The sequence below is a fragment of the Gymnoscopelus microlampas genome (assembly GCF_963454915.1).
Source record: "Gymnoscopelus microlampas genome assembly, chromosome: 17".
Taxonomy (NCBI): domain Eukaryota; kingdom Metazoa; phylum Chordata; class Actinopteri; order Myctophiformes; family Myctophidae; genus Gymnoscopelus; species Gymnoscopelus microlampas.
The window spans coordinates 45,016,408-45,040,026 of record NC_139954.1 but is presented as its reverse complement, the minus strand read 5'-3'; the positions used below and the strand labels follow the sequence as shown (position 1 = coordinate 45,040,026).

The window sequence follows — 23,619 nt, the reverse complement described above, 5'->3', positions numbered from 1 at the left end:
CGAACGAGGAGGAGCCGAAAGAGAGAGAGAGAGAGAGAGAGAGAGAGATGTAAAGCAAAATGTTTTGCCGGAGCACCTTAGTTAACATTTCAAACAAGCGTTTTGTGTTCTCATAGACGTGACATCTTCCTTCACTTCGAGGCCGGGGCGGGCGTTTCTAAAGGGGATGAAACGATCGCAGGAAACCGCCGTGTGTTGTTGTTGTTACGCCGGTGTAAAGTAACTGAGTACATTTACTTAAGTACTGTACTTAAGTAAAATTTTGAGGTATGTTTTACTTTACTGGAGTATTTCCAGTTTTCAGTACATTTACTTCTACTCCACTACAGAGGAAAATATTGTACTTTTACTCCACTACAATTATTTGAACACTTTAGTTATTAGTTACTTTGTAGATTTTGATTATTATTTTTACGAATCGTACATTAACCACTTCAACCCCTATATACATTTCGGCCATTTGAAAATAGACGATCTAAGCTCACAATGCGTCGCGATGCGACGCATTGTGAGCTTGTAGATCGTCTATTTTCAAAATATTTGTGTACATTTTCTACATATTTTTGTATGAAACGGGACATTCTGCTACTTTGGGTACTTTAAGTACATTTTGATACCAGCACTTTTGTACTTTTACTCAAGTACATTTTTCATTGTGGACTTTTACTTGTAACAGAGTATTGCAGTATTGATACTTTTACAAAGAAAAAAAATCTAAAAAATATTCAAATTTCTAATATTAATAGAATAATAGAAGCTAATATCCTAGCTACAAGCTCAGAAGGAATTGTTTGTAATTGTCCTTATTGAACCAAATAGTTTGATGAGATTAGATATGTGTCTCGTGTCATTCTGATAACGAGCCCCACGGTGTTCCTCTAAATGGAAGACGACACCGGCCTGGCCCCTGGACGAGCAGTGGAGCTCATCTGCCCAGTTTTTTTTATAAACGGGCACGAGTGACTCCCTGCCCCGTGCCCATCCATCACCCTCCAGTTAAGACTGTGTGTGTGTGTGTGTGTGTGTGTGTGTGTGTGTGTGTGTGTGTGTGTGTGTGTGTGTGTGTGTGTGTGTGTGTGTGTTAAACGCTCTCTCGGTGGCCATGGAGGAAGACGGGTCGTCATCATTAGCACCGCCGCGGCGGCGGGCGGCCGCCATCTTTTGGCGGGGGTGGCTAATGGGGTTGCGTGGCGGGGGGAGCCCCTCTGGGTGTGTCCCCGGCCATGTTGAAATGAGAGGTGGGATCGTTAGGCTAGCCCCTGCATCACCGGCAAACTAATTGAAATCCCCCCCTCTCCCCCCCCCCCCACACCCCTCCAAGCCTGCAGCTAATGCATGCAGAGCTCTGCTGCTGTTGGTGGCGTGCAGATTCACATGGCGCCGTGCAGGTGGATGGAGACCGGTCATGTTTTCACCGCTAGGCATCAGCCTTTCCACATACCCCCCCCCCCCCCCCCCCATACACTACTTTATGTTTGCACTTCTTAATATTATGGCAATCATGACTGGGGCGTCATGCAGGTACATGTTAACCCATTCAATCCCCGAACGCATCTGTGTCATTTTAAGATGTCTTTGGCTATTCAAAAATAGCAGATCTACAATGTTGTTTGTAGATCTGCTTTTTTTTGGAAAAATCGTGGTACATTTTTGCAAATCTTTGAATATGTTACTCCGATCTGTGCTTCTGGGGGTCCCTGGAACAACCTATTTTGAGATGGGGGGGGGGGGGGGGGGGGGGCAAATATAACCTGGAAAAGTTGGAGCACCAATGATATAGCAACGTACGGTTAGGTTTTAGATTTTTTTTTTAGATTATGTACTGTATTTGGCCGCGAACCCCCATATCAAAATGTTTTGTTCCAGGGACCCCCAAGATTTGAGTTACAAATAGTAGTGAGCTTGTAAATCTGCAATTTTTGAATAGCCAAATACATAAAAAAGATACACATATGCGTTCCCGGATTGAATGGGTTAAACAACGCAATAACTTTCTGATCAACCACTTTTCAAGTTCGGGGACAACATTTTGTCAGTCTGGGCAGTGGGCACTCAGAAAATGATGGCTGATTTATACTTTGTCTTACTCTTTGTCACACTCGCCAAACACAGCAGATCTTCTATTCTATTCCGCTATAGTTTCCGCAAGGGACGGCGTATACTCACGCTGTACTACGATGTTACGATCGTTACCACGGCAACCGGCGCAGATAGGTCAGCGACATGGGGTCTGAATACGCAAATCCGATCACTGGCAAATCATCGCCGTCGAGCAGAAACCTCTTATCTCCATGTTTTAACTTTTTGTGTTTTTCATAAATTAACGTCCTACTTGATCATACTACAACGTCACACAAAAGCATCAAAAGTAGCAGCTACTTTTGATATTTTAAAATATTCATCCTGAAAAGTAACAGTTTTGGACGTATGAGGGTTCCACCGACAGAGAGACATAAACCGTGTGGACAGTCAGTCTCAACCACTTAAACCCTCTTTCTCTATTCTCAGTGAGCTTGTAGATCTGCTACTTTTGATATTTTAAAATATTCATCCTGAAAAGTAACAGTTTTGGACGTATGAGGGTTCCACCGACAGAGAGACATAAACCGTGTGGACAGTCAGTCTCAACCACTTAAACCCTCTTTCTCTATTCTCAGTGAAACGGACACTGAGTTGCAACTGTTACTTCTCTAGACGCTATAGTTTCCTTCAACACCGCCAGAAATAACAGCAGATCTACAAGCTCAATCTGCCATGTCTGGCGAACGTCCGTCCCCCCCCAGAATTTTATAGGGGGGGGGCATTTTAAAAGATCAGATTTGGGGAAACAAATCAGATTCGCCTGCAGTCTGACTCTGAACAAAAGCCCTGATATCTCTCTCTCTCTCTCTGTCTTGTCTCTCATCTCACTAGGTTTAGTTTTAGGGACGGGGGGGGGGGGTTATTTTGTGTGTGTGTGTGTGTGTGTGTGTATGTTTTTTTTTTCCCTGGGTCCTCAGGTGGGGCCCATGCCCTGTTTCCCTCTTTCCCTGTGAGCTGTTCATTCTTGGATGGCGTAGTGGAGCAGCTGTGTTTGCAGGCCATGATCCTGGCACCGACGGAGCAGAATCTATTATTCATGTGGCCCGAGTATCAGTGCGGGGGATCTGGAATCTCCAGCCACCTGTCTCGCAGACAAGCGTGCCTTTTTGTTCCCCGGCAAATCAATGCAAACAAACCCCATGAATTGAGTTTTATCTGTTTTGAGCGCTGACATAGATGTCGTCGTTTGAACAACCACACACACACACACACACACACACACACACACACACACACACACCACCCGACCGAACCAACGCCGTTGGGATAAGTTTTGCTAGTGTTGTTTTGCTTTTGTTGTTGTTTTTTTCCCCCGACTGTGGGGTCTTGTAGTGAAAGTGTTGGGCAGGCTGAGCAATGTTTTGCTCAGAAGGTTGAGGCTGCGATTCCGCATTGTGCAATAGCTTTATGTGTTAACCCATTGAGACCGGGGAACGCATCCGTTTCATTTTAAGATTTCTTTGGCTATTCAAAAATAGCAGATAAACAAGCTCATAGATCTGCTAGATCTGCAATCTATCTTTTTTTGAAAAATTGTGCAAATTTGTGCAAATCGTTTGGTTTAACATTTTAACATTTGTAACTCAAATCTTTGCTTCTGGGGGTCCCTGGAACAAAATATTTTGAGATGGGGTGGTCCGCACATATCATTTTGGGTGGTCCTTGACATGAAAAAGTTTGAGGACCACTGATATAGCATTAGCAACATACGTTTTTTTGTTTTTAGCGGTTAGGATTTAGACGACATTTGTAGAATCGGACCAATTGCACGACTTTTTCAGAAATAGCAGATCTACAAGCTCGTTGCGCGGCACTCGGTGCCGCGCTACGAGCTTGTAGATCTGCTATTTTTGAACAGCCACAGAAATCTAAAAAATGACACCGATGCGTTCCCGGTCTGAATGGGTTAATTGTCAGACTATATACAGTACAGTAGCGTGTGTGCCAGCATTACTTGCATTATGCCTGATTTATAATTAGTTGCTGGCATACTACAAGCTTGTAGATCTGTAGACACTGGCACATAACTCCGTATAAATCAGGCTTTACGTGTAAACGAATGTTGACTTTTTCCGACCCCTCTTAACATCGTTTCTTTCTTTCTTTCTTTCTTTCTTTCTTTCTTTCTTATTCCCTCCTTCTTTCCTTTGTCTCCAGTAGTCTTGCTCCCAGAAATTAAAACTGGCAACCGGTCGTAAAAAATTGCTACTCTGTTAATTTGAAAATGCTAATTAGGGGAGAAGGCATATTATCCCTAGTTGTTTGGTCCTCGTCGTTTTGCCCTCAGTAACCATGGAAATGGAGTCGTGTGAGTGTGTAGTGTAAGTGGGCCACACAGGCAAGACCAAGATCCTATATGAATGTTACATTACAATCTATAATACCAGATCCTATATGAATGTTACATTACAATCTATAAGACCAGATCCTATATGAATGTTACATTACAATCTATAAGACCAGATCCTATATGAATGTTACATTACAATCTATAAGACCAGATCCTATATGAATGCTGCTCCACAATCTCTACCAACTAGACCATTGTTTCTCAAAGTGGGGTCCGGGACCCCCAGGGGGTCCTTGATGGAGTTCCAGGGGGTCCCCAGCTAAATGATGGATAGTTAGGAACCAAAGGGACCCTTATGGGTCTGTAACTCAGAGAGTTAAATTAACATTGATTTTATAATATAAATTTGCGGTCCCAGAGATAGTAATGCCATTAAATGGGGGTCCGTAGCCTAATGCATGTCAAACTGGGGAGGGGGAATTAAAATGGTTCATAATCACTGCCGTAAAAATCTTCTCTGAAGGGGGTCCCTGGCATATATTTTCAAGAACCACTGAACCAGACTACATGACTTGTCTTCCCTCATATTTACTAGAGCCCGGCCCGGCTTTTGATTTCTTTGGGCTATTCAAAAATAGCAGATCTACAAGCTCATAGCGCGGCACTGAGTGCCGCGCTATGAGCTTGTAGATCTGCTATTTTTTTTAAATTGTGAAAATGTGTGCAAATCTTGTTTGTAACTCAACTCTTTGCTTCTGGGTGGTCCCTGGAACAACATATTTTACAAATGTTTGCTTAAAAAAAAGGTCATGATTTTTCAAAAAATAGCAGATATACAAGCTCATGAGCTTGTAGATCTGCTATTTCTGAATAGCCAAAGTATAAAATAATGGTTATGGCTAAAATCTAAAATGACACAGATGCGTTCCAGGATTGAATGGGTTAAGTGGCTTATTAGTGTTCATTTTTGAATGTATTTGTTTGCTTAATGTAAGCTAATTATTCTCAAATCAGTGGTCTATAGGACTTGGCATCGGACCCAGGAATCTGGCAATGGTCGGGCTCTAATACTCTTTCCATCACAGTACCACAGGACAACATATACCTATATATTTTTTTGCAGTGTCAGTTAGGGCTGAACAATTTATTTGTAATATATAGATGCTGTGATATGAGACTAGACATCGTCTGGGAATTGTTCGTATCGTAATATTGTGATATGACCAGTGGTGGAAAAAGTACTCGCACTCGTTTTACCTAAGTAAAAGTATCAATACTGCAATATAGAAATACTCTGTTACAAGTAAAAAGGCCTGTGTTCAAAATGTTACTTGAGTAAAAGAACAAAAGTATTGGCATCAAAATGTACTTTAAGTACCAAAAGCAAAAGTACTAACATGTTTGAAAATAGCAGATCTGCAAGCTCACAACGTGTCGTGATGCAATGCGTTGTGAGCTTGTAGATCGGCTATTTTCAAATAGCCTATGTATAAAATAGGGCTAAAGTGATTAATGTATGTTTCATAATATCATGATTTATATCTGAAAAGTAACAAGTAACTAAAGTTGTCAAATAATTGTAGTGGAGTAAAAAGTACTATATTTGCCTCTGAGATGTAGTGGAGTACAAGTAAAAGTACTGAAAACTGGAAATACTCAAGTAAAGTAAAAATGCGTCAAAATTGTACTTAAGTACAGTACTTGAGTAAATGTACTTAGTTACTTTACACATGACATGTGTTGTCACCCAAAATGACTTTATTCTGTTTGAAACATTTTATAAAAAAAAAAAAAGGATGTCATCGTCAAAATACAATATTGTCGTCACAATATCGATATTGAGGTATTTGGTCAAAACATATTGTCGCCCTAGCGTCAATCAGCTCTACTGATACTGAACCTTTATGAACGCCGTTTCTCTGTCTCTCTATATGAAATAATTCACTGCTCATAGTTTGACAGACTGGACAATTCTCTTGTCTTTATTGCAAATACAGTATTAACCCTTTAAGACCTAAGGCGCATCTGTGTCATTTTAAGATTTCTTTGGGCTATTCAAAAATAGCAGATATACAAGCTCATAGCGCGGCACCGAGTGCCACGCTACGAGCTTGTAGATCTGCTATTTTTTTGAGAAATCATGTTTGGTTTTTTTTACAAAAAATGTAAAGCAATTTTTAAAGCATGTTTTACACAATGTTTTGCTATAATATCAGTGGTTTTCAAACTTTTTCATGTCAAGGACCCCCAAAATTATATATTTGACCGCGGACCCCCATCTCAAAACATTTTTTTCCAGGGACCCCCAGAAGCAAAGATTTGAGTTAAAAATGTTTGCTTAAAAAAAAATATATATATATTCAAAGATTTGCACACATTTTCACGATTTTTCAAAAATAGCAGATCTACAAGCTCATAGCGCGGCACTCGCGCTATGAGCTTGTAGATCTGCTATTTTTGAATAGCCCAAAGTGTAAAATAATGCTTTTTTTTAGCTCAAATCAAAAAATGACACACAGATGCGTCGTCAGGTCTTACTGGGTTAATATCTATGATGCACTGTAGCAACAGCCCACGTACTGTACCACCACTATACTGGCCAACAACTGGGTCACCATCACCGGATGCATATTTTATCCAGATTTTTCTTGGAAAAGGGTAAAGTCCATCACTAGCTCCAGGTCATCTTGGGTAACACACACCACTTCAACCAGCTTCAAAGACCTCGTCATTTACATATCAATTCTTGTACATATTTATGTGTTGTGGCCTAGTTTCTATTAATTTATTATTAATTTATTATTATGATGATCACCATTATGGAAGGAAGGGACTTTTAACCACATGAACCCTGGCATCCCTGGGAAGAACATTCGGCGAAAATAGCCGATCTACAAGCTCACTTCTTGGGGTAGTTTTGTGAATAGTGAGAACAAAACTATAGCTACAAAATGCCAGAAAAAAAAAAAAGCTTCTGCCGTTTTCAAAAGACTAGTGGAGTAGCTATAGTATTTAACCCAATGAATAAGAGAATAAAATAGTAAAATGCTCAGTGTTGTTAGTTTAACCACATGAATCCCTAGCATCTCTATTCTGGGGCAAAGCTTCTGTGAAAATAGCCGATCTACAAGCTCGCAACACGCTATGAGCTTGTAGATCAGCTATTTTCGCTGAAGACATTTTGGTTCTAGAGGGAGAAGTAGTTAACATACGATATCACAATCACGTCGCAATCATTTTAACCACTTTATTCATTTATATGTCGGCTATTCAAAAATAGCAGATGTACAAGCTCACAGAGCGTCACTTCGTGCCATGCTGCGAGCTTTGTACATCTGCTATTTTTGAAAGAAAAAAATAATTTAGATTTTTCTTTACATATTATCTTCTCTTCTGGGGTTCCCTGGCACAAAACATTGTGAGATGGGGGTCCACGGCCAAATATATATATCATTTTGGGGGTCCTTGATGTGAAATCGTGTGAGTGAACCAAGTATAGAGCCCTGTGGGACCCCAGTCAATGAAGTATATAGGGCAGGGGTCTTCAAAAGGGGGTCATCAGAGTTACTATAGGGGGTCCGCCAAATCTTTGTGTGATAGGATTTCGTTTTTTTACACTAACCACTTGAACCCTAGAATTCCTTTTCTGAGGGGAACATTAGCCGAAAATAGCAGATCTACAAGCTCTCAACGCCTCGCGCTGCGAGGCGTTGAGAGCTTGTAGATCGGCTATTTTTGGCAAAGAGGCTATATAGGTGTAGAGAGAAAAAAGAGCAGACTAAGTAAAACATCTGAAACACAATTTTATACAATATAGAGTAGGGGGTCCCTGCTTCATCTCTCTCTCAGCTAGGGGGTCCTTGGCCCGAAAACGTTGAAGACCCCTGATATAGGGTTTAACAGTAACATCTCTGGCCCTCTCTGAGGAGTGTCTTCACCTCGGGTTGTGTGGAAGACGAACAGATCCACACAGAAAGCTCAACTCTTTGTTGTGTTTTTGTGTGTCGCCGAAACATTTCTATTCCGTTGATGCAGCCAGACTTATTGAGTGCAGCGCCACCATTATCAGTCAGATTGATTATTCACTTATTCCTAATGAGTATTAATTATGTTTGTGTATTTCTGTGTTTGGGGCGCCGAGTGAAGCCCTCACATTAATATGCAATGACGAGAAATGAATAAATTTTTACTTCTGCACGTGTGTGCTGGTGCGACTTTTGTAGGTTAATTGTGTAATCCCCCCCTCCCCCCCCGTATAATTCATTTACTTCTGATCAAGATGACACCTTTTTTCCTACCAAACGGGGGAGGTTGGGGGAATTCAATGGTACTTATGAGTTAATTTCTTTTTATAACTCTTTGAAACTCCACCTCATTTGCATGCAAGTAAGCTGGCCATGCAAATCGTTTGAAATGCAAAAATATATCTAGTTTCTATATTTCATCAAGGAGCTTTTTCATGTTTTATAAATTACAGACGCCATCCTCTAAGACTTTGTTATTCATTAACCAAAAGCACACAATTGGGATCCATTTAAAATCTTAACCCATTAAGACCGGGAACGCGGCACGTGTCATTTCTTTTATTTCTATGGCTATTCAAAAATAGCATATATACAAGCGCGTAGAGTGTCGCGCTACGAGCTTGTAGATCTGCTATTTATTAATTTTTATCGTGAAAATGTGTGCAAATCTTTGAATATATATATGTTTTTTAAAGTGAACGTTTTTAACTCAAATCTTTGCTGGGATTCTACAATTGTCTTCTAAATCCTAAACCGTTTTTTTTTTTTTTTTTAAACGTATGTTGCTTTATCCGTGGTTCTCTAACTTTTTCATGTCAAGGACCCCCAAAATTATGTTTATTTGGCCACGGACCCCCCATCTCAAAATGTTGATCCAGGGACCCCCACACCAAGCAAAGATTTGAGTTCAAAATGTTCGCTTTAAAAAATATATATTAAAAAATTTGCACAATTGTTCAAGATTTTTCAAAAATAGCAGATCTACAAGCTCGTAGTGCGGCACTCGGTGCCGCGCTATGAGCTTGTAGATCTGCTATTTTTGAATAGCCAAAAGAGATCTAAAAAATGACACGGAAGCGTTCCCGGTCTGAATGGCTTAATCACAACCTGCAGGATTATTTTGCTCTCTGCTAATATTTGCCTTTGACGGGCTAGAGCGCGCGCGCTGTAAGCTAGCAGACTGCAAGGAGCCTGGAGACAGTCTTGTTACAACGCAGGCTGTCTCGAAACAAACTAGGACTCTGTGTAGTGTTTGTAATGGGATTAGATGCACAGCAGTTTTAGGTGCCGAATGTGTTTGCTATAGTCACTGTGTCACCCATTGAAAACAATTATCTGCCAAAAAAGAAGGGAGAAAAAAAAAAACTTGAGGCTATTGTCTGGATAATTAACCCGTTTAAACCGGGAACGCATCTGTGTCATTTTTAGATTTTTTTTTGGCTATTCAAAAAAATAGCAGATATACAAGCTCACGGTGCGGCACCGAGTGGCACGCAAATCTTTGAAAATAAGTATATTTTTTAAAGCGAGCAATCTTTGCTTATGGGGAGGTCCCTGGAACGAAATATTTCCGCCGCCAAATACAGTACATATCATTTTGGGGTTCCCTGACATGAAAAAGTTTGAGAACCACTGACATAGATGCATAAGGTCTTTAACTCATTCACTGCCTGAATTATTTCTAGCCGTGTTTGTCCACTGCCAGAGATTTTTTATTTGAAAAAAAAAAAGTACTCAGGAGCCGAGATACAGAATTTTTAAGTTAACAAGGAAGTGGATGGGAGTCTAGATCTTCGAAAAATCATATCTCCTTGGTCTTTGGGTCAAATTAAAAAGAAATGTTTAGAAAAAAAAACATTTTGAAAAAAATAAAAGTCGTTTTAGTCGTTCTAGGCAGTGAAAACGGTTAGGATTTAGAAGACGTTTTGTCAAATCGGCCTCGGGTCCTAACGGGTTAATACAATTTATTCCGGAAATGGAATAAGCAACAAAAAAAAAAAGGGAATCTGTACATATTGATTTTAGGTTCAGGAGATTGTAGTTTGTCATTGTTTGTCAGTGAGAAATGTGCTTCAAACACACACACATCACACAATAGTTCATTTTCCTCCTTTTAGCAGCACACTGACTGAGCTCAAGTAGCTATAGCGGTATGGAATAATGTCACTGATGATGGGTGAGAAACCGTTACTTTTCAGGTAATGGGAATAAAAAAGAACCTGTGGTTCCATCCAGTGGATCCAATGTAGATATATCATAAAAAACCTCATATCTCCATATTCTAACTTTTTTTTCTTTTTCACAATTTTCATAAACACCCTACTTGATAAAACTACAGCGTCACACAAAAGCATCGAAAGTAGCAGATCTACAAGCTCGAAACGCGTCGCTTCGTGCCGCGTTTCGAGCTTGTAGATCTGCTACTTTCGATGCTTTTGAATTTGAATCCTGTGAAGGAACAATTCTGGACGTATGAGGATTCCACCCAAACAAAGACGTATTATTTAGTCACACAAGCTCTTAGTTGACGCTTTTCATTGATAAAAACCCACAGACAGATAAGCAGATCTATACAAGCTCAGTTGTGAGCTTGTAGATGGGGCTAGAAAGTCGTTACTTTTTCAACGACACTCTAGTACAGTACGGTTCTCGAAGTGGGGGTCCTTGGGGGGTGCTGGGGGGGGGGGTCCAGGGAGTTCCCAGCAAAAGTAGTTGACATAGCATTACAATCATTCAGCAGATTTACAAGCTCACAGCAAGTACGGACATGCGAGCTCGTACATAATGCTATTTTTGTAATTTTTTTGAAAACTTAGCATTCTCTGTTGTGGGGTCCGCGGCCAAAAAACCTAACAATTTTGGGGTCCTTGATTCGAAAACGTTTTGAGAGCCACTGAAGTAGGGCGTTCATTTATGGAAGTAAAAGAACACTAAAAAAAAACGACGACATTGAAAATATTGACATACAAGGTTTCTGCTCCGACGCGACCTAGCGACAAACAAAACGCTTCGTCGATGAGTGTTGAAACATGCAGGGGGACCTGTTACTGCTCCTCGCGTTACCCCTGTGTCATTGTATTGAATATCTTTTTTTTTCTCCGACAATGGCGTGTTTGTTTGTGTTGCTGTAAACAGGGCTCAGCGGGGACTTGTAATGGTCTCTCTTGTCATAACAGGCCATAAATCACTGTGTTCCCTCAAGTGTCCAAAAAGCGGCCTAATGCTGCAGCCATGGGACTGGCTGTTTGACATGACTAATGTTCATTTGAGTCTTTCTGTGGGTTAACCCGTTAAGACCGGGAACGCATCTTTTTTTTTTTTACATTTCTTTTGGCTATTCAAAAATAGCAGATCTACAAGCTCATAGCGCGGCACCGAGTGCCGCGCTATGAGCTTGTAGATCTGCTATTTTTTTTTCTAAAAATCGTGACAATGTGTGCAAATCTTTGAATATATATACTTATATATAAAAAATAACTTAGCTATATTATCAGTGGTTCTCAAACTCTTTTTTTTTCCATGTCAAAGGACCCTCAAAATTATATGTATTTGTCCACGGACCCCCATATCAAAATATGTTGTTCCAGGGACCCCGCCAGAAGCAAAGATTTGAGTTACAAAATGTTTGCTTTAAAAAAAATATATATATATGTTTTTTTTTTTTTTTTTTTTATTATAATTTTTTTCCCCCCAATGATTTGCACACATATTTACGATTAAAAAAGAAAAAAAGCTGATCTACAAGCTTGTAGCGCGATACTCGGTGCCGTGCTACAAGCGTGTAGATCTGCTATTTTTGAATAGCCAAATAAATCTAAAAAATGACACAGATGCGTTCCCGGGTCTTAATGGGTTAACATCACTCGTCCAAAGACAATTTCCCATCATTCCCCATGCAAAGCCCCTGTTGCTGCTCCCTGTACGTGATTGATCAGTAATTATATTGGTGTTTTTTTGTGTTTTTTTTTTACTAAATTGGAGGCATTCACAAAATGCAGTTCTTGTAACTGTACTTGTGTGTGTACTTTACTGGCTATGGTTTTGCATTGCTCTCATTTAGGGGCTGGGCGTCGATATGACTTCAAACTTTGGTCTCATGAAATTAACTATTATTTAAAAGAAAAGGAAAAAGTGTGAAAAGCAGATCTACAAGCTTGTAGATCAGCAATTTTCACTATTTTTTTTAACACGCCAACATTATACAACAAAGTATAATACAGGGCTTACGTGGTTAATCAGAATAATTTAGACGATTATAAAAGATAAATAAATCTATTAGCATTGTTTTCGGGTCGATTAGTTGATATAAAACGGCAACAAATATTTTTTTTTAAACCTTGCTTTTCGATTATAAGTCGGTTATTGGTTCTAAATATCATTTTTGATATATTCTCAGGTTAATCGCCCAGCCCCTAATGTCATGCCTAAATTGACCCCGGTCTTTCAGGTGTGTGTGTGTGTGTGTGTGTGTGTGTGTGTGTGTGTGTGTGTGTGTGTGTGTGTGTGTGTGTGTGTGTGTGTGTGTGTGTGTGTGTGTGTGTGTGTGTGTGTGTGTGTGTGTGTGTGTGTGTGTGTGTGTGTGTGTGTCGTTAGCCGAAGTGATTCAGCATATTTCCGCTGCCAAGGTCCTATATAGCAGTACTTTCTATCCTGTATTAAATTAATGACAGTGTCCCCACCATCTGTCCGCAATGCTAGGCTGAGGGGCATCTCCAATATGTCCACCACCGACGGCAAAGTAATTAATGAATCATGTCCTTTGTGCCAGTAATAGAGACTAGATTAAATATTTCAAAGCCAGGCTACTGCTGATAGATTGTGCGCAACAGCAGATGCTGGCAAATGTCGATCCTCCACTTTGAAACGGCACAAACAGGGGACACCACCTCACGTTGGAAGCCTCGCTGTGAAGCCCTTAAAGAGGTAGTTTTTCCCCCTTTTGTCATTTCCAAAAAATCCCTCACCTCGGCCGGCCGGCGGGGATAAGCGCGGGGAGGCAGCGGGATCGAGTGCTGGACCGAGTACTCACCCCCCTACAGTGCTTGAGTCAAAGTATAGATACTCCTGGTCAAATATTACTCAACTGCTTGTGCCATGTGCTCTGTCAGAGTTGTACTTGAGTTAAAGTACTGGAGTACTTGCTTTTTTTAATATATATATTATATATATGGACCCCCTATCTCAAATATTCAAAAATATAGTATTCAAACATATTTATTTTTAAATATCAATGCATTGCTGTATTCAAATCTAGACATTTTCCTCCCAAATTTAAAGATTTTCCAGAACCTTTCAAAAAATATGTATAAACAATAGTGAAAATGTGTGTTGCGTCGCGATGCATTGTGAGCGTGCAGATCTGCTATTTTCAGAATTTGAAATAGGGCCGAAGCGGATTAAGCAATGTACCTTTTCCCCTTCCTAGAAGTGTAGTCAAAAGTGCAATATTCCTCTTTGAAATGTAGTGGAGTGAAAGTCACAAGTATTCACAAAAAAAGATCCAAATACTCAAGTAAAAAAAACACACACAAAAAAAAACATACCGTCTCTATCAAGTGGAAACCTCATTATGTTCACTTTTCAGGATCCATATTCAAAAACAGCAAAAGTAGCAGATCTACAAGCTGGAAACGTGGTGCGAAGCCACGTTTTCTGCTAGTGTAGTGTGATCACGTAGTAGGGTGTTAACTCATTCAAACCGGGAACGCATATGTGTAACTACTTTAACCATTATTTATACTTTGGCTTTTTAAAAATAGCAGATATACAAGCTCAAAAAAAGTTTTTTTTAAGCGAACATTTTTAACTCAAATCTTTGCTTGTGGGGGTCCAAAATTAAATTCATTTGGACCCCCTATCTCAAAATATGTTGATATTTTGAGATAGGGGGTCCAAATGAATTTAATTTTGGGGGGTCCTTGACATGAAAAAGATTGTGAACCACTGACATAGAAACATAAGGTTTTTCATTTTTTTTTAGAATCGGCTTCAGGTCTTAACGGGTTAATTTACAAACAAAAAAAACCCACAAAAAGTTAGAATACGGATATAAGAGGTTTCTAAGTACAATAAATACTCAAGTAAACGTACTATAGGTCACTGTCTGTCCACCTATTGAAAGCAGTCAGAGCACGAGGTGGTGGTGGAAAGAGATAGAGAGAGTGAGAGAAAGAGAGAGAGAGGGGGGGCTAACTCCTGCAAACACATTCCAGAGAGCCTCACCTACAGCAGAAGGTCAGGGAGGAGGGAGGAGGGGGGAGGGGGGGGGCTAGTACTCTCCCCCCCAAACCCCCCCCCACCCCCTGAACGTGCTCGCTCGTCCATCTGTGCCCAACTGGCGGGGGTTGGCACCCGACGCGGGCATCTGCCACCTGCGCTCGGTGCCAGCTCGGTGTACACGCAGACATCTGCTGTGAGCCGTGCTCAAGGGGAGCCTTTCCACGCTACGACAGACAAGCCGGGCCAAACATTGTCCTGCCTGTGTCTGCTAACAACCTGCCCTAATGAGAACGCCTAGGACAGGCCTCCATTAGCCCATTGAGACCCCTAACCCCCATGATATAGGTTACCATTTCCACCCGGAATTCTAACAAAAATAATGTTCTTCTAAATCCTTAACGGTTTTCTGAACAAATGTATGTTTCTGTATGTCAGTGGTTCTCAAAACTTTTTCATGTCAAGGACCCCCCCCCCCCCCAAAGTTATATGTACTGTATTTTGCTGCCGACGACGCCAAAATGTGTTGTTCCAGGGACCCCCACAGAAGCAAAGATGTTGGCTTGAGAAAAAATATATATTCAAAGATTTGCCAAAAATGTTCCAAGATTTTTCAAAAAATAGCAGATCTACAAGCTCGTAGCGCGGCACTCGGTGCCGCGCTACGAGCTTGTATATCTGCTATTTTTGAATGGCCAAAGAAATCTTAAAAATGACACAGATGCGTTCCCGTATTGAATGGGTTAGTGGCAGTCTCTCTCTCTCTCTCTCTCTCTCTCTCTCTCTCTCCTGCACAAGCTAGGAGGGGGGAGGGGTGGGGGGGTCTCTGGGCGGTCGAGGTGAGAGAGGGTATGGATGGACGGACGAGGGCGTAGGCAGGGTTTTCACTTTTTCCTTTTTTTGAGGGCAGGTGAGGAGAGAACAGAAAAAAAAGAAACAGGTTGCAGTGTCGGTTATTTTCAGACCAATTATTCTATTGATAATTTTTTTTTGTTGTTAACTAATACTTTGCAGCACAACAGTTTCAAAATAGTGGAAAACAGCTAAACTAATCTATAATTACCATTGCCAAAATAGGTTACAGGTTAAAGGTAGGGTAAGTGATTTTCTTTGGTTAAAATAAGTGTTAAATAGCTCTATATTGTGATAGTACTCATTGCTATAGAGTGTTTGTTCAGTATTAGGAGTCTCCTTGTCTCTCCAGCTCTTTATAAAACAGAAAATGCATTTTCGTTTCAGTTTCATTTCCAATTTTATCCAATCAGGATAGAGAACTCAATCAGGATATAGATTAAACAAGTGAAATTGGAAGTAATGACACCTAAGACATGAGCAGGCAAAATTGGAACTGGAACACTATAAAAATTGGTACTTTCTCCTGATTGGCTGAGATTTTGACACCTACCGGAAAATGTATTTTCTGTTTATTAAAGAGCTGGAGAGACGGGGAGACTCCTGTTACTGAACAAACACTCTATAGCAATGATTACTATCACAATATAGTGCTTTAACCTTTTAACAAAATACTTTTTGTTTTAACCCAAAAATATCACTTACCCTACCTTTAAGTTATTGATTGGGGGGGCTGTCTGTCATATCACTGCATACGTTTTTTATTTTGTATTATTGTTTTATTATTTATAGCAGACACAGACTTCTTATGGGAAGGACAGAGACATACTGACCTGATGAAGATCCTGTGAGATTGAAACGTTGCCGTAAATAAAGTAAATCCTTTACCTGGAAAATGGTGTGCGGGCTCTATCTCTGTGTTCACAAGGGCTCTATCTCTGTGTTCACAAGGACTCTATCTCTGTGTTCACAAGGACTCTATCTCTGTGTTCACAAGGGCTCTATCTCTGTGTTCACAAGGGCTCTATCTCTGTGTTCACAAGGACTCTATCTCTGTGTTCACAAGGGCTCTATCTCTGTGTTCACAAGGGCTCTATCTCTGTGTTCACAAGGGCTCTATCTCTGTGTTCACAAGGACTCTATCTCTGTGTTCATAAGGGCTCTATCTCTGTGTTCACAAGGACTCTATCTCTGTGTTCACAAGGACTCTATCTCTGTGTTCACAAGGACTCTATCTCTGTGTTCACAAGGGCTCTATCTCTGTGTTCACAAGGGCTCTATCTCTGTGTTCACAAGGACTCTATCTCTGTGTTCATAAGGGCTCTATCTCTGTGTTCACAAGGACTCTATCTCTGTGTTCACAAGGACTCTATCTCTGTGTTCACAAGGACTCTATCTCTGTGTTCACAAGGACTCTATCTCTGTGTTCACAAGGACTCTATCTCTGTGTTCACAAGGGCTCTATCTCTGTGTTCATAAGGGCTCTATCTCTGTGTTCATAAGGACTCTATCTCTGTGTTCACAAGGACTCTATCTCTGTGTTCACAAGGACTCTATCTCTGTGTTCACAAGGACTCTATCTCTGTGTTCACAAGGGCTCTATCTCTGTGTTCACAAGGACTCTATCTCTGTGTTCACAAGGACTCTATCTCTGTGTTCACAAGGGCTCTATCTCTGTGTTCACAAGGACTCTATCTCTGTGTTCACAAGGGCTCTATCTCTGTGTTCACAAGGGCTCTATCTCTGTGTTCACAAGGACTCTATCTCTGTGTTCACAAGGGCTCTATCTCTGTGTTCACAAGGACTCTATCTCTGTGTTCACAAGGACTCTATCTCTGTGTTCACAAGGGCTCTATCTCTGTGTTCACAAGGACTCTATCTCTGTGTTCACAAGGACTCTATCTCTGTGTTCACAAGGACTCTATCTCTGTGTTCACAAGGGCTCTATCTCTGTGTTCATAAGGACTCTATCTCTGTGTTCATAAGGACTCTATCTCTGTGTTCACAAGGACTCTATCTCTGTGTTCACAAGGACTCTATCTCTGTGTTCACAAGGGCTCTATCTCTGTGTTCACAAGGACTCTATCTCTGTGTTCACAAGGACTCTATCTCTGTGTTCACAAGGACTCTATCTCTGTGTTCACAAGGACTCTATCTCTGTGTTCACAAGGACTCTATCTCTGTGTTCACAAGGGCTCTATCTCTGTGTTCACAAGGACTCTATCTCTGTGTTCACAAGGACTCTATCTCTGTGTTCACAAGGGCTCTATCTCTGTGTTCACAAGGACTCTATCTCTGTGTTCACAAGGGCTCTATCTCTGTGTTCACAAGGACTCTATCTCTGTGTTCACAAGGACTCTATCTCTGTGTTCATAAGGACTCTATCTCTGTGTTCACAAGGGCTCTATCTCTGTGTTCACAAGGACTCTATCTCTGTGTTCACAAGGACTCTATCTCTGTGTTCACAAGGACTCTATCTCTGTGTTCACAAGGGCTCTATCTCTGTGTTCACAAGGACTCTATCTCTGTGTTCACAAGGGCTCTATCTCTGTGTTCACAAGGACTCTATCTCTGTGTTCACAAGGACTCTATCTCTGTGTTCACAAGGACTCTATCTCTGTGTTCACAAGGACTCTATCTCTGTGTTCATAAGGGCTCTATCTCTGTGTTCACAAGGGCTCTATCTCTGTGTTCATAAGGACTCTATCTCTGTGTTCACAAGGACTCTATCTCTGTGTTCATAAGGGCTCTATCTCTGTGTTCACAAGGACTCTATCTCTGTGTTCACAAGGGCTCTATCTCTGTGTTCACAAGGGCTCTATCTCTGTGTTCATAAGGACTCTATCTCTGTGTTCACAAGGACTCTATCTCTGTGTTCATAAGGACTCTATCTCTGTGTTCACAAGGACTCTATCTCTGTGTTCACAAGGACTCTATCTCTGTGTTCACAAGGGCTCTATCTCTGTGTTCACAAGGACTCTATCTCTGTGTTCACAAGGGCTCTATCTCTGTGTTCACAAGGACTCTATCTCTGTGTTCACAAGGACTCTATCTCTGTGTTCATAAGGACTCTATCTCTGTGTTCACAAGGACTCTATCTCTGTGTTCACAAGGACTCTATCTCTGTGTTCACAAGGGCTCTATCTCTGTGTTCACAAGGACTCTATCTCTGTGTTCACAAGGACTCTATCTCTGTGTTCACAAGGGCTCTATCTCTGTGTTCACAAGGGCTCTATCTCTGTGTTCACAAGGACTCTATCTCTGTGTTCACAAGGGCTCTATCTCTGTGTTCACAAGGACTCTATCTCTGTGTTCACAAGGACTCTATCTCTGTGTTCACAAGGGCTCTATCTCTGTGTTCACAAGGACTCTATCTCTGTGTTCACAAGGACTCTATCTCTGTGTTCACAAGGACTCTATCTCTGTGTTCACAAGGACTCTATCTCTGTGTTCACAAGGACTCTATCTCTGTGTTCACAAGGACTCTATCTCTGTGTTCACAAGGACTCTATCTCTGTGTTCACAAGGGCTCTATCTCTGTGTTCACAAGGACTCTATCTCTGTGTTCACAAGGACTCTATCTCTGTGTTCATAAGGGCTCTATCTCTGTGTTCATAAGGGCTCTATCTCTGTGTTCATAAGGGCTCTATCTCTGTGTTCATAAGGGCTCTATCTCTGTGTTCATAAGGGCTCTATCTCTGTGTTCATAAGGGCTCTATCTCTGTGTTCATAAGGGCTCTATCTCTGTGTTCACAAGGGCTCTATCTCTGTGTTCACAAGGACAGGGACGTACTTTGACTTACTGAAACCTATAGACTCTCTAGTAACCCATTAAGACCGGGAAAGCGTCGTTTTAGATTTGAACCACTTTAACCATTATGTTATACTTTGGCTATTCAAAAATAGCAGATCTACAAGCCCATAGTGTGGCACTCTTATGAGCTTGTAGATCTGCTATTTTTGAAAATTCTTGATGAAAAATGTTGCTAATCTTAATATAGGATATATATTAATCTAGAATATATATATTTTTAAAGCGTTTATTTAAACCCTGGAACAAAACATTTTGAGATGGGGGTCTGCGGCCAAATACATATCTAACAATGTTTTCTAAATCCTAACAGTATGTTGCTATATCAGTGGTGCTCCAACTTTTCCATGTCAATGACCCCCAAAATGATATGTATTTGGCTTTGGATTTCTGGAAAATATATATATATATTTTTTTAAAGTCTTCATTTTAATACAGCACTGCATTGATATAAAAAAGAAAATTGTTGCTGTTGGAATACTTCCTTTTTTTTGGTTGCAAGTACTCCTGTTCAAATTTGACAGAGTAACTTTCACATGCAGTTGATTAGTATTTGACCAGGAGTATCTATACTTTGACTCAACTCAAGGTACTGGTGATGAGTACTTAGTCCACTTACTGGTAAAGAGACACTCACACGACCCCAACATGCATCTTAATAACAGCGTACTGTGGCTTTACAGCAGACAAACATCTGCTGTTATGAACACGTTGGTGAGACATTTGGGGGCGGGGTTCTAGAAGAGTCCCTGAACCCTGGGTGCTTTCCTCCTCCATATTAATACCCCACACTATCTCACTCATCTGATCAGCGTGGTCTGGGTTTCTATCTATCTACCTACCTATCTATATCTATGTACAGTACTGTATGTAGCTACCTACCTATCTACAGCATACTGTATATGGGAAACTGGCGGCCCGGGGGCCACATGCGGCCCCCACCTTCACTTAATGCGGCCCACAGGTTAATATCGTAATACTGATATATTATTGATTTCAGCTGTTACAATTCCAAACATGCAAACATGACCCGCTTCAGTCTATATTAGTAGCTTAATGACTAGTAAAAAAAAAAAAAAATCTGTCTTTTTTTATGTCCAATGTATTTGTATTTAAGTTCATGAAGTCAACATGAGTATAACTAAATGCATTTGAAATTAAATAAAAATGTCACTTTTCAGGATTCCAATTCAAAAATAGCAAAATAAAAAATCTGGATTCCAATGAAAAAATAGCAAAAATGGCAGACCTACAAGCACTGCAACGCGTTTTGAGCTTGTTGATCGGCTACTTTTACTTTTGTGTGACATACTGTACAGTAGAATGGCGAAGTACGGCATTAATGTATGAAAAAAGTTAAAATACGGAGATAAGAGTTGTCTGGCTGACAGTATATGCATAGTGGCCCTCTGGAGTGAATGTGGAAATATAGTGTCCTTGAGGGAGTACCAGGGGGTCCCCAGCAAAATTAGTTAATAGAGTCACAATAATTTTTAACCACTTAGCTTTGGCTATTCAAAAATAGCAGATATACAAGCTCATAGCGCGGCACCGAGTGCCGCGCTATGAGCTTGTAGATCTGCTATTTTTGAAAAACCTTGAAAAAGTGTGCATATCTTTGAATATTTATATTTTTTTAAAGCGAAAATGAACTGATATCTTTGCTTCTGGGGGTCCCTGGCACAAAACATTTTCAGATGGGGGTCCGCGGCCAAACGTATATCAATGTAGGGGTCCCTGGCATGAAAAAGGTTGAAAACCACTGCTCTACATCATCAAAGTTGCCCACCACTGATCTACAGTATCTATCTACTGTATCTATCTACGTATCTATCTACGTATCTGTCTGTCTGTCTGTCTGTCTGTCTGTCTGTCTGTCTGTCTGTCTGTCTGTCTGTTTGAGCACCACTGATATTATAGCAACATACGTTTTTCAGAAACCTGTTAGGATTTAGAAGACATTTGTAGATGCGTTCCTGTATTGAATTGAGTTAAGAAACCACATGCCTTAACGATCAGGTAAAAAAAAAACAGGAGATGGTCTCTCTCCTCTTTCTACCTGATCGTTAAGGTCGTGTTGTTGCAGCGCGTCCACAAGCCTGACCCTTAACGGCCACATGATGGATGCTTCCCCGTGTCACCGGGGGTCAGAGGTCAAGCATTTTGACTGAGCTCTCCATCGCCCTGCATTAGCGCCAATATCTGCATGCCGTCCCCACCCCCCCTCCCCCCCCCTGAGGAACGGGTTTCTGCTACCAGTATTCCCAACACGCTGCTCTCTAATTGGTCAGCAATCAAGGCTTCGTGTTACTGTTGTACACAATGTAGCATCTAATGGCTTCCGTAATAATCAACCATTTTCGACTGAAAGTCCCACTAATACCACTCAAAAAGGGATGAAGCCAGGAGAGTCAGGCAGTGATGCAAGAATTACTACTTCTTTTTATTTATTTATTTTTTTTACTTTTGATTAAGGCCTGAGTTCGATTCTTAAAATGTTTTCTAAATCCTAGCAGATTTTTGAAAAAAATATAAAAAATATTGTTTTACGATTTTTCAAAAATAGCAGATCTACAAGCTCTGCTATTTTTTGAATAGCCAAAGAAATCTAAAATGTCACAGATGCGTTCCCGGTCCCGAGATCTGCTATTTTCAAACATTTTGTACTTTTACTTTTGGCACTTTAAGTACATTTTTGATGCCAATACTCTTGTACTTTTACTCAAGTCCATTTGAATTCCGGACTTTTTACTTGTAAACAGAGTACATGTATTTCTACATTACAGTATTGATCATTTTTACTTAAGTAAAGCAATTAGAGTACTTTTTCCACCGCTGGCATGCGGTCGCAAATCAGATCTGCACCTATAGGCTACAATGTAGCCTGACAGTGCGTCGCGGGTTCGAGTCCCGATCCCGACGACCTTTGCTGCGTGTCACTCCCCATCTCTCTCTCCCCGTTTCCTGTCAGCCTGTCCTGTCAATAAAGAAAAACTAAAGAGAAACGGAGGATAATGATATATATTTTTTAACCCATTCAGATCGGGAACACATCCATGTCATTTTAAGATTTCTTTGGGCTATTCAAAAATAGCCCAAAACTATTTTTTTTTAAATGCAGATCTACAAGTTCATAGCACGGTATGAGATTGTAGATCTGTATTTTTTTGAAAAGCCCAAAGAAATCTTAAAATGACACAGATGCGTTCCTGGTCTGAATGGGTTAATATTTAATATTGGAAATCCCTATTGATGTGTCACTGGTAGGCAGATTTCTGAACTGTCTGTAGCCCACTGATTACCACAATATATAAAATACTCTTGTTACAAGTAAAAAGCCTGTAGCCTATTTACAATTTACAATTTTACTTCAGTTAAAAGTACAAAAGTATTGGCATCAATACACACTTAGACTAGGGCCTAACTGGCACTTGTATGTTTTGTATCAATATCTGTAAATCTGCAAAGTAACTATAGTGACTCAATATGTCAAATAATCGTAGTAGAGTAAAAACCGCATCACTTGCAATCGGCAAGTACAGTGCCTGAGTAGATGTACTCAGTTACTTTACTATTCTAGAGATCTACAGTGTCTACTGTAGGTGTGTGTGGGGCTCGAAAAGGCGTTTTTTAGCCACATCTAAGGAAAAAGTTCCTCTCTGCACCGTGGCTTTGGAATTAATTACTCCATGGTCAGCGCGGCATGACTGACCATAGTTTATGAGTAAGTTTTAATTACCGAAGCAATTAGAGTGCTCAAAGTAAGTAAATTAATCAAATTAATTACAGTATCGCAGCTGGCCCTTAACCCATTAAGACCTGGAACTGTGTCATTTTTAGATTTGAGCTAAGAAAGCATTATTTTACACTTTGGGCTATTCAAAAATAGCAGATCTACAAGCTCATAGCTCTACGAGCTTGTAGATCTGCTATTTTTGAAAAATCGTGAAAATGTGTGCAAATATTTGAATATATATTTTTTTAAAGCGAACATTTTTAGCTCAAATCTTTGCTTCTGGGGGGTCCCTGGAACAAAATATCTTGATGGGGGTCTGCGGCCAAATACATATAATTTTGGGGGTCCTTGACATGAAAAAGATTGAGCACCACTGATATAGAAACATACGTTTTTCAGAAAACATGACATGTAGAATCGGCTTCAGGTCTCAATGGATTAATGTCATGCATAAAATGCCTGCTCCTTTTTTTTCATCTTTTTCCCTCCTCTTTCTTCTGTGCAGAACACAAGGATCCTAAGCAGAAGGTGCAGGCGATGAAGACGTTGGTCACCAAGCTCCCCAAGCCCAACCGGGACACCATGGTAGCGCTCTTCAGCCACTTAG

General features: G+C 40.6%; 1 protein-coding gene across 1 annotated transcript in view; it reads left to right on the top strand.

Annotated features, from left to right (window-relative positions):
- Positions 1-23,619, top strand: part of arhgap15 (Rho GTPase activating protein 15) — a 130,522-nt gene that overhangs the window by 92,177 nt on the left and 14,726 nt on the right. Inside the window, exon 12 of the mRNA XM_084085259.1 lies at positions 23,518-23,619. This exon is cut by the window's right edge and continues 4 nt beyond it. Coding sequence (XP_083941385.1) covers positions 23,518-23,619 — 102 coding nt within the window. The remainder of the gene's footprint in view (positions 1-23,517) is intronic.